An 11,865-nucleotide genomic window follows, 5' to 3' on the forward strand; every position below is an offset into this window, starting at 1 on the left:
CATCAAAGGGCAACACTATGACAATCTGGATAAACAATCATGTACACATACACTCATACCTAAGCACAATTTGTAGTAATCAGTTAAGTTAACAGTCATATTTTTGGTCCGTGATAGAAAACTGGAGTACCAAAGAGAACTCATGCAAGCACTCGAAGAACTTGTCAACTCCATGCAGAAAGACCTCAGGCTGAGATTTAAAACCTGGACCTTTTTAGTGCAAAACCATTAATTCTACTTTTTATTAAAATGTAATCTGAAGAATAATGTCCAGCTATTACTTTATCCCTTCAAGGTCAAGACATTTTGGTTATGCATCAGGACAATGACTCAAAGCACACCACAAATTCCACCTTCAGCTAAAAATAATAATTAAAAAAAACTAAATGAAAGATTGGAGTAGCTTTGTGAAAATCCTAAACAAAGTTAAGCATGACCTTACATCCTGCAAATCCATCCATGGTGCCTAAATTACATCAATTCTAGAAAGAAAAGTGGGTCAGAATTAACACTATTTTTTTTTTCTTGCTTCGCTTTGACTGTTGTTTCCACCAACGGCACAATAACCTGTAATTAAATTTTGGGGGCATTAACTTTTCAGAAAGGGCCATGTTGATTTGTAAAGGTTTTATTCATTAGAAAATGTAACCATTTTAAAAAAAAATCTTACTGATTACTCTTGATTATACACTTCATATTAGATAAAGTGAGTCTTCATTTAATATTACAATTTTTTTGTTGTTCTATATAAAAATATGAAAACACGCAAAAAAGAATGAAATAGAAAAGTTTTTCACAGCGCTGTCCCTTGTATGGCTTTGTCTTGGTAGCGCATTTTTCTATAATAGTCGTTTCTGCGCTCAGCCTGGAGGAGATGAGTAGTCTCCTTGGACCCAGCATCAGTCCATCAGCTCATGGAGATGATGTGTGACGTAAGGAGCATGTCCGGAGGCGGTCTCTGACGTTTGTTGGAGGCTGACTTTAAAGAGGCGGACCTGCAGTCCTATAAAACGGAATCAGAGCCAAATACGCGTCTATTGCTATTTCCAGACCAGCTTCACTGAATGGAGCCGTACAGTGAATGATACAGCAGTCCGTTTTTTGGACCTATTCTCTGGTTTACTCGCGTCTTTTACCTCAGTGTTATTATTGCGTAGGTACTGCTACAGGTTCTGTGTGTTTGGCGTGACGTGTGTACGTAATGTTAGTGAATGAATGAAAGTGAGCCGCCTGTGAGTTTTTCATTAAACGTGTGAGCGTCGCGACACCAGACAACGACAAGCAGCGCAGAGTTCCGCTGCCGCTTGAACACGAAGCTCCGGTAGAAGACCTCTGTCCTCACGCCGGCATGCCGAGCATGCGACAGTCCTACACGGTCACAGTGCCGGAGGAGCCTCCCGCAGCCGCCTTTCCGTTTCTTAAGCAAGAGATGCGCAGGAAGGGCAGCATGTCGGGGTCGGTGCTGGTGTCAACGTTCGTGGGGCTCCTGATAAATCAAGCAAAGGTAAGAGGGGGAAAAACTTCTCAGGCTCCGCTCAGCAGTGGGGAGAATTATAGCCGCTTTGTGTTGAGGTGTTCCTATTTGTGAGCTCATAAGACATGTCTTATGACTGTGTGAAATATGTTGTGTAATAACTCGCGTCTCGGTACACTATCTGGCTATAGAAGCTCACTCATTTCTCACATTCTATTAGGCTGAGATTCATGTGTGGAAGTACAAACTTTGGTGTGCTGTACATGTCACTCCGTGTAAAGTCCGGTCATCAACACTGGACATGAGAACGTCATGGAGTCAGTTGAACTCACATGTGAGTCTTTTTGCAGGGGTAAGCCGCTCTGAGCTGTTCCAGGATCAGTGGGCCTGCACAGGCAGGTCACTGCTTATATAACCGCACTGTAATCCCTCTCATACACCGCTCCTGTGTGCCTCTTGAAGGGAAATAAATACAGATGTGACCTCTTTCTCGCTCACGCTTTATGTATGCTTTGCGTTGTTAATGATTTGTGTGATAGCTCCCTCCGTTTGCTGGGAGACGCAGCTGAGTGTTTAGTTGAGTAAAAGATTTGAGAACATAATGTTCAGAGAACCGGAGCTGTGGATTAGGAACATGCTGGAATAGGCTAAAGTGGAACCAGATGGCTGATAACTGGGTTAATTTCAATGTATTTATAATTTGGCTGAAAAGATAAATCTGACTTTCTCCATCTTATGTTGACAGATGCGGCTTAAATCCATTGATTGTTAACATAGACACCAGAAGCTGCATGTTGTTTGCACTTTTCCTGGTGAAAAAAAGGAACAAACCAATACATAAAAATGCTGAAAATGTGATCACCTTGCAGCTGAAAGAGTGTGCACTTGTGTGTGCATGTGACCTCCAGGTCACATGCACCTACAGTGTGGAGTGGAGCTCCTTTGTGTGCCAGCTTTTGTTATGTAATGAGAAATTACATTAGAACACACTTCAGCGCTGGCCAGGCGCAGCAGCTTGGCACGCTTGTGTATTTTACTGTGACCGTCTCCCTGTCCTTCTGTGCCCCTTGTTTGTCCTCTGTACCTCCTTCTCTACAAGCCTCGGCACGTTGACAAGGAAACGTGTCCTGAATGTCTCTCTGCTGTCTGTGCTTTTTAAATGGCTGCTGTTTGCTGTGTGTGCTCGGTGGTGTCATGGTGCACCAACTCTGAAGGCTCCAAGGTTCAAGGCAGCTGTCTGCCACAGCTTTCCAACATATCCTAAACAGAAGTTCAATGGAAGCAGATGCAACAATATCAGGCTATTTTAGCTACATTTGAACTAACCAGACTGTTACTCTGGATTGAAGCTAGACTCACCAGAATTTTATGATTTTGCTTTAGGAACAACAGCATGAATTTATTTAGTTTTTATTTTTTGCTTTCCTCACATGAACGATAACTTTTCCTGCACAATTTCCATAATTTCATTGCTCATCACAGAATGAGTGTGTATAATATTGCAATCCCAAAGGACTGACTGGATGCAATATTTGGTCAATGTTACAGTTTGCAGCCATGTATCAGAGTTCACTTGCTTTAATTGGCCAGTTGAATGAACTTTCTCCATCTCTTTTGGTCAGATCTGATTTAGATCCCAGTGATCAAGATCATTAAAGGCAAATATGTGATAATCACAATCAATATCATTATTGTAATATTTAGCAACATCTCAGCCTTATGGTTTTTTAATATTGCTCAGCCTTAATTTTTATAATCAGCTATTTCAAACTCAGCATATCCTGTGACAATTACATGTTTAAAGAGCAAAAACATGTGCTTGGATGAAATTGGATCATTAACAAACTGATATTCAGTTCTGTTAATGATGTTGGATATTGCAGTAATAATATCGGTTGCAATTAACCAGCATGTTTCACTGTCTTCTAGTTCATTTTATGTCTCCACCACCCTTTACTCTGCATGAAATTTAGCATCAGAGATGCCCAATTCTTCACCAGAAGCAGTCAAAAGAAACTTTATCACCTAGCTGATAGGAAAAATGTCTAACTTTGAGCCCTCCTCCTTCAATAACAACTTCCACTCTATGTTAGTATGAATAGTATGACGGGTTCACTGACTTTATAGATTGATCTTTTTAGTTTTTGACTGGTACATCAGAGCCAATCAAACTGTTCATGTTTATCACTGATTTCAATTTTGCTGAAGCTGTCATGTTTTGAGTTATGGTTGATTATTTCTACTCACTTATATATATGTTGTGCTTAAACACAGGTTGGTGAGTCAGTTCGTAGTTAACTCTAGCAGTTCTTTGTGTGTTCTTCTTATAGAGTCATGCATTCCTCTGAAGATGTGTGAAGCAGAGACAGAACATTAGTTACATAAGAAACCAGTGGACTGCTGTATTGTCACATGTTCCCTGCTGGTTAACTGAGCGATGCTGTGATTTCTGCCCTAAATTCACTGGCCAAAGGGTGTTTCTCTCCAAGAAGGCAGCACTTTGGCTTACAGAGTTATATATTAATTTGTATCGTCCCTGTCTCATGTACACAGTAACTCGGTGATCTCCTGTGACGGATTGCATCCCACTGAGAGAAATAAAACACTCACATAGCTAAAAGTGCTAGGATGCGTCACCTTCACTCACATGGGAGAAAGTTGACAAAGACAGTCGCTCACAGATCACAAGATAGGCTGTTTTTAAGGGACTGCCAAACAGATAGTCAGGTCAGAACAGACTGTTCTGCTGCTTACATTCACATAGCTTTGCCAGCCAATCAGCAGTTGGCATTCAGGGCTGCCAGGTGGAGCCAAGCATCCTGCTGAAGGTGTGAAGTTTGATTAACAGCCCATAGAGACACAGGGATGAGCAGATAGCTTGTTATTGTTTGTTGAAGCTTGCTAGAAACATAACACCAATATTTTTAATTATAATGCTTCTGTTTGATCATTTTTGATTCAGCGTTTTTGATTGTTGGCAACTTGGATACATGTGGTGTTTATGTATCACAGATTTACTGTGTTTGGACACCGACAAGATCTAAAAAGGACCTCTGCTTCATGTATTTTTTAATGGCTTTGTCCTGCTAACACCAATTTATTCCAAACCAGATTTCTCTTTAAGGACTATAATGCAAGATGATACAAAATGAATGAACAGCAGTTATCTTTTTTTCTGACTTTCCACTATCCTAATGGTCCTGCTGAAGGTGTGAAGTCTTTAACACTTTAACAAGTCTCACAATTCTTTAAAATAACTGCAAGAGCAGTAATTTTAAAGAATATTTTCTAGCAAAGACAAACAAAATACTTAGTTAGCATTTTGCTTTTAGCATGTTTAGCCATATGCCTGATTAATGGGGACATGTTCTCTAACTGTAAGCATTCATCTCTGTTTTTTTTGTCATTAAGAGACTGTTGATGCTTACTCTAATTTTCTACATATTTCCAAATTCATTATGTTCCATGGCAGACAATAATTGCAACTTAAAAAAACATAAAACAGGAAAACCTTCAATTTGGCCTTTCTGGTACCTGCTGAAAGTCTTGCTCTCTTACTATCTTGCAGCCTGAGTGAACAAAATATCTTAGAGAAAATGCATTTCCCTCTTAGTAGCTTCTTATATCTCTGTTCTTCTTCTGGCTTTATTTTTGTTAGCACAACCAGGTATCACATTCATTCATTTATTTATATTGTGTTACTTTTATTGTTATTTATTCAAAACAAAAACTGAACCAGTCAAAAACAAGCGTGCAAAAATAATCTTTGATTTTTCCATAGAAATGAAAGGCCAGTTTATTTAACAACTACAATTTTGATAATGGACTTAAATAAGGAGAGGAGTAGAATGCTTCTTTGTCCCAAACTGTCGTCCTAAATATACCACTCCCTCGAGGGGTCATTAGCTTATAGCTCATTAGCTTGTCCTCTGTGCTTGTTTTGTTCTCACACCTTCTCCAGCCTCAACAAGGCTCAGATTGCCAGGAAGCAGCTGCAGTCCAGCTGAGGCACTTTGTCATCTTTATATTAATAAGCAGAAAAAATGTTAGCTTAAGATTGTAGTATATAGGTCAAAACGCCAAAAGTCAGTCATTATTAACATAGTTACCTTAGAACCAAGAGAATTTCATAACCTTTAGTTTCCACATTTAAATCAATAATCAACTGATTACTGAAGCTTATTGAAGATATGTCAGTCATTTTTATGCTGAATTCCTCAGATTATACTCTGTATTAACACACTCGATGGTGAGTGATGAAGTTCTCTGAGTGGTCAGGGGAAAATCTCCAACCTTCAGTCTTTTTGTTATTGATGTTGACTTCCTCTGATTTTCTGTGAAGTCCAGCCAAAAAGCCAAGCCACCATCAAAGATTATTCATCCCTTCCTTTTTCCTCACCTTGCTTTGACCCTTTACTTTCTCCCCTGCACTACCAGCGGTCCCACACTTTGAGATTCACTGAAGCACAGTGGATGGACAGATTTTAACCTCCGTTGACCTGGCTGTCCGCCAGAGGAACATTTCCTCTGTCTCTTATTCCCAGCTTCAGAGAAAGCCCAGCTTGGCATTAAAGCCCAGCTGGGGTTTAATGCAGCTTTTTTTGTGATGCATTTCAGCCTCTGTGGAGCAGTCTTTCAAAAATAACATGCTGGCTGCCTGAGCGGCGTCTGACATTTATGAAAAGAACATATTCTCTTTAGTGTTCAAAATGTATTATTTTGCACACTAAATTCAGGCATTCCTGAATCATCACACACACAACCGTGGAACACTAGGACTTACATGTTATGAACTGTGTCCTGCCCTTTCTATGCGTTTACTCAAGAGAGGTACTTATCTCTGGTAATATTTGGCCTGTTGATACACATTATAACCAGTTTTCTTTTATAACTACAATAATCTGTATTGAGGATAGAGATTTTGCTCTTGTAGTGCTTCTGGAAGAAGACTCGCCCACCTTTAGGTTAGCCCATTGGTTAGCCCATAGCTAAGCTCTAAGAACTTTTCACCACATGTAGGCATCCATCAATATCTTTATGAGGGAAATCTTTTCATTTTCTCAAGTGTTGGGCATTTATTGTACATAAGAACTTATAATGAATAATTTCTTATCAGGATAAGAATTTTGATTTTACGTTGTGTTGATAAATTTCAAATACTGATGCTAAAAAAGACTGACACTGTTATTGGAAATTTTATTTTTTACTATTTTTTCCACTGTTTGTTCCACAGGAGCATCAATGAATATCAGTTAAATTTTAAAATATAATTAAATGCAGTAACTGTGTATAGCTTAGTGATATAAATAAATTTAAGTAACTGGCATTATGAAGAAGAAGATTTTAAATGGGAATATTTTTCTAGAGTTGTTTATGGCATTATAAATGCTGACATGCATTTACAACCATACCTAAACAAGAAGTACTACATTGCCATCCTTTTTTTATTGTGATAAAAATTCTAAGTCCATGTTGCCCGTGCCTAATGTAGTTTTAACTAAATCAAGCTCAAGGAAGCAAAATAAATTTCACATGTGCTTGGTCTTAAATCCATACCCAGTATCCTACTGAGTATGGAGAAAGAGAGGAGAATTACCATAACATATTTATCCTTCTTTATTGCTGTGCCGCAAGCTGGAAGCATAGCAGCAGCCAGGCATTCCTGAATCATCACACACACAGATGCTGTTAGACACACTGCTCAATAAAGAAAGACTTAATAACTAAGGGCTGTAATTCCATGTTACAGCCTGTCAGCTCAACACAGGATGGAACATAAAATAAGACACAAGTGACTTTTATTACCAGGCAGAGTTTCACAACTAAAGACATAGAAATGTTCTTCTTACATTAATTAAAGAGTGTTATCAAGGAGAGTCCTGCTTCATAACTCACAAGCAGTAATGCCATCAGCACTTTTTTAATCACATTACTTCTGTTTTCTGTGATCAGCCTCTCTCTGACTTTATTCCGGGTGTAAGCGCATCACATCTGCTCCCATTTGCTCGCTGACACTTCCACCTACTCTGAACTCTCGTTATCACACACACACTCTCTGAGTCACACACTTTGCTGTGATGTCATAGTCTCCGTTAGCTTTCTCTCCCACAAATTTTGGAAAAAAGTTTTAAGAAAGGGGCGTTACCACGGAGACAGAGACGTTTGCGTTACCGTCCTGACGTCCGACGGTCCACTGAACGATCAGCCAATTGTGTGTGAACAAGCACAGTTACTAAAATCTGAGCTGCTATTTCGGGGGCCGACTGTGGCGTCACTCAGCAGAATGCAGCAGATTGGAGACGCGCTCACTCCAGTGGTGGGGCTTGGTGTGTGTGGAAAAAAACAAACACGGAGTAGAGCCGAGATGTTCATCAGTCAGCCTGCGATGGACAGGATGTGTTCGCTTCTGTGTTCACTTTTCTCCGCCAGAGCTAATAATCTGTTCGCCTCACTGCAGGGAATAAACAGAAAGGAGGATTTAGATAAGCTGTAGTTAATTAAACGGTGGAATTTTTTTCCTCCTCCACATCAACTCTGCACTGCTCCTCTGTAAGAGACAGATGGCAGGAGGTTATTTATGTAAGAGTAAAAAGCTCTTTTTGTGGCAGTTGTTATAACTAGATGAGCTGCAGGCTCACATTAGGGACAAACGCACCGAACACGCTTGCAATCTTGTGGACGTCCTTGAGCTCAGCGGCAGATCTCTGTAGAGGGAGGGGGCGCACTTTGTTCCAGTGTCCCCTCTGAAAGCATGCAATGCAAACAAAACTATACTGTTTGAGACGGAAATAAATAAATAAATGATCGGTCGTTGAAGAAGCTCTCAGTCCCTTACTGCTAACAATAGATTAGATGTAAATTATGGTGTCTCGAACTTCTCTGATCAGCTGCTCTGTAATTTTCAGCAAAGCTCTGTTTTGATTGAAGTTACAAAAAGGTAGAACTGCTTTATGACCTTTGCTGTCTACATCTAACTAAGATCATATAAAATAAAACAAATTGTATTTTGAATGAAGCACTGACTATCAATATCCGTGTATAGGCCTACTCCATACCTACCCGGATACTTTGTAAAACAAATACATTTTTATGCATTTTGGAATTTCATCCACATAAAAATTCTGCTTGGTATCACTAAAAACTATTAATTATAATCCTCCAACCAGTGACAATTTGAAAAACTATTTGTGTTTGCGTGTGTCCCTGGGAAAACAGAGAGTTGGGATCCCCTGCATTGCAGTCTGCGACAAATAATCTGAGACAATGGATCCACATACATGCTTTGAGATGATTTCCAATCAACAGTTGTAGGTTTTATTAGCTTTATATACTAAAACTCTATTTAAAAGTAATTGAACTTACATCTCTGTCCACATTAATGAACCTTCTAGCACCATGTTTAATTCCTAACAGGAAGTCATGGTTGTTTTGAAGCAATCTGATTGGCTGACATCAGGTTTTAGCTTTGTGCTACACTGCCCTCTTTGCGTTTGGGATGTTTAAAACAACACTCAGAGGCATGTTTGTGCGAGATCATGTGGATGAAAACGTTTCTAAAAATGATCCTGTGTTCAAAATGATTTTTTTAAATCAATATGGCAGAGACGTTTGCTTTTATAAAGACACATTTATGTGTGTACAAGGCCTTAAGCTTCTTTAAAATTGTAGCTTTTCATAGTGATTGGCTTCTCTGTAAATAATCACCCAATACAACTGGGAAAATTGATTAAAAAGTTAATTTCTGGTATCAAAAGTGGTTTTAAAGAGAAGTTAGCTTCAGATTTTATCTCCTCGTTAGTACAGTGGTGAGTATCCCCGTCTGTCACGCGGGAGACCGGGGTTCGATTCCCTGACGGGGAGTGAAGTTTGTTTCAAGTCCCTCTTGAAAATGAGATCTAGAGCTCTACGGGGTTTACCTGATTAAGTAAAGGAATATTATTATTAAAAGATTATGGGACCAACTAATCCTAACCCTGAATGTTTGGTGTTTAAAGCTTGCAACATGTGGGAGAACCCAGCACTCGTATATCAGATATATCCTTTAATTCCAGATGTTTAATTACTGCTGCTGATGCACTGCAGACTGAACTGCCCCTCAGAGAGCGTTAGTGCCGATAGACTGGTCGTCTCAGACAACAACTCCCCCATGTCAACAAGGTCACCAAGTCTGAACGGTGGTATGTCATGTTTGCCTGTGATTTCTGTGGGGAGTCTCAGACTCTGTTTCTCAGGTCACAGTGTTTCATGTGTGAGCGCTTCAGCTCACCTTTGTGTTAAAACAAACTGCAGTTTTTTGTCTCTTTTTGTTCCCATAATAAGATAACCAGCTGTTGTACGTACAGTTCTGTGTCACTTCGTCACAGTTAATGCTCTAAAAACCCTGGAAGCTCTCACGCTCAGTTTACAGTGACATGACCAGACGCCTTGTGTGGCCTCACCTTGGATTTGGCCCATTTTCATGGTGGTCCTGTTGCACGGTGTTCTGAGAGAGCTACACCACAGGCGAGGGGAACAAGAAGCATGTGAGTGAGATAGATTTCAGCTGCAGGCAAGATCAGGTGACCGTTGTGAGGCTGCCAGCTCTACACAGTTGCTTTCAAGCCCAGAAAATACAAGAATAACTGAACATCGTGTAGGCTTCATGTCTTCACTGTTAGCTAGCTTCTTTTTATGCATAAAATGAGGGGCAGTGCAAGTAATGTTGCATATTGTCACAGATATTAAAACAGAAACAGTGAGACCTCCACGAATGTTGGTGAAAAATGAATTCAGGTTGAGTCATCTGATATTTTCTGCTTTGTTGTCAAGCACACCAGCGCATTTCTTGTCCACCCCTGTGTTTTTTATTAGCTCTTCTTTAGCTGCTCAATTATATAACAACTCAACTTATGTAATGAAATGTAACTGCACCAACTGATGACATAAGTTCTCTAAAGCATTTCAGTCCACTTGCTGATTTTATGAAATCGTCACGTGTTGCGCTGTGCTTTGAGTTTTGTTGCTATGGGGGAAGCGAGTGTTGAAAAATGAAAAAACCCTTAAACTACAGCGTTTCCATGGCACTCTCTGTTGTTGATCAGATCTCTGCCATCTGGTAGCCAGCACCAAGAGAGCAAGTGAAATTGTGAGATATAAAAAAAATACGTTCTAGTGCCAGAATAATGCTCAGCAGGAAGGTTCACCTGTCTGTCAGTTCCAGAGCAACAGCATGCACTCACTCCCCTGCAGTGGGCAGATTTATGGCTTTTTTTGGTCTCAAACTAAATCAGCCCAGCAGGATCACTGTGGGAACATCTGAAATTCCTTTGAATGTTGTATCTTTGCAGAAGGAGCATTACTTTATCCCTTGTAGAGTCCAGATTCATAAAAAACACATAACCCATCTGGTTAAGATGCTCGTATTTAGGTTGTTATCTAAAAAATTTATTTTTCTTGTGTTTTTTTCCAGAACTCAAAGAGTGCCCAAGGCCTGGTTGGATTGAAGAACTTAGGAAATACTGTAAGTAAACTTCCAGCCTCTGTCAACACAACAGAGCAACTCAAGAACTACTTAATTTCTTATTTCAAAATAAAAGTCTCAACATGGTGTTAAGCGTAAAGCACATAATAACAGGGCTCATAATAGCAGTTTACACTTAATTTTCCAGGCAAAGTCGCACACTGACAGCAACTAGATAGAGCCTCACGAGACAGATTTCCCTTTAACAGGGAGATATGATGGTTTTTATCTCGTGCCTTTTTTATCTGATTCACTGGGGTTGTCCTAAATTCCTGCTTGTGTAAATTCTAGGAGCCGTTTGTCTGGTGGGTCGGCACGGTCTCTGCTAGGCAACAGGGCAGACAGAGAACTCCTGAAATAAATGGAGAGTGTGTTCTGTAACTCAATCAGATGTTCTGATCTTTTGCTGACTCTCTTGCTGGTTTGATCTCACCAAATCACACGTGACCTACGTAGGCAGATGATGGGAACTGTTTGCACACTTGTAATGCTCCCATGTGTGTGATAGGTCTTTATACAGGATGGGAGATGGGGGAGCTAAACAGTTCAGGGCTGTTTTCCAGAAACATTTCACAATGCGGAAAAATCTGTAAAATTAAATGATGCTGATATAAAAAGTGATCAGTGTGTCTAAAGAGACATTTTTGGGCATCTTTTCCTCTGTTTTATGTTGCTGTTTTCCCCACAGTGTTTCATGAACAGTATCCTGCAGTGTCTGAGCAACACACAGAGCCTGCGTGACTACTGCCTGCACAACTCGCACCGCAGAGACCTTAACAACAACAGCCGCACCAACACAGCCCTCATGGAAGGTGAGACATGAGTCACACAGGCCCCCTAGAGTCCAGAACAAACGCTCCTCACACACAGCAGCTGTTTTGCTCTGAATTAG

General features: G+C 40.1%; 1 protein-coding gene across 8 annotated transcripts in view; it reads left to right on the forward strand.

The window, feature by feature from the left end:
- LOC102230709 (ubiquitin carboxyl-terminal hydrolase 2-like) overlaps positions 1-11,865 on the forward strand; it is a 55,052-nt gene that overhangs the window by 27,882 nt on the left and 15,305 nt on the right. For 6 of the 8 annotated variants that reach the window (XM_023351160.1, XM_023351162.1, XM_023351164.1 and 3 more), the window contains 2 exons: positions 10,923-10,973; positions 11,662-11,785. In XM_023351160.1, coding sequence (XP_023206928.1) covers positions 10,923-10,973; positions 11,662-11,785 — 175 coding nt within the window. Of the gene's footprint in view, positions 1-1,027; positions 1,505-10,922; positions 10,974-11,661; positions 11,786-11,865 lie in introns of those variants that run through there. The other 2 variants (XM_005796799.2, XM_023351165.1) reach the window with 1 other exon arrangement.

The sequence above is a fragment of the Xiphophorus maculatus genome, chromosome 18 (genome assembly GCF_002775205.1).
Source record: "Xiphophorus maculatus strain JP 163 A chromosome 18, X_maculatus-5.0-male, whole genome shotgun sequence".
NCBI classification, from domain to species: Eukaryota; Metazoa; Chordata; class Actinopteri; order Cyprinodontiformes; family Poeciliidae; genus Xiphophorus; species Xiphophorus maculatus.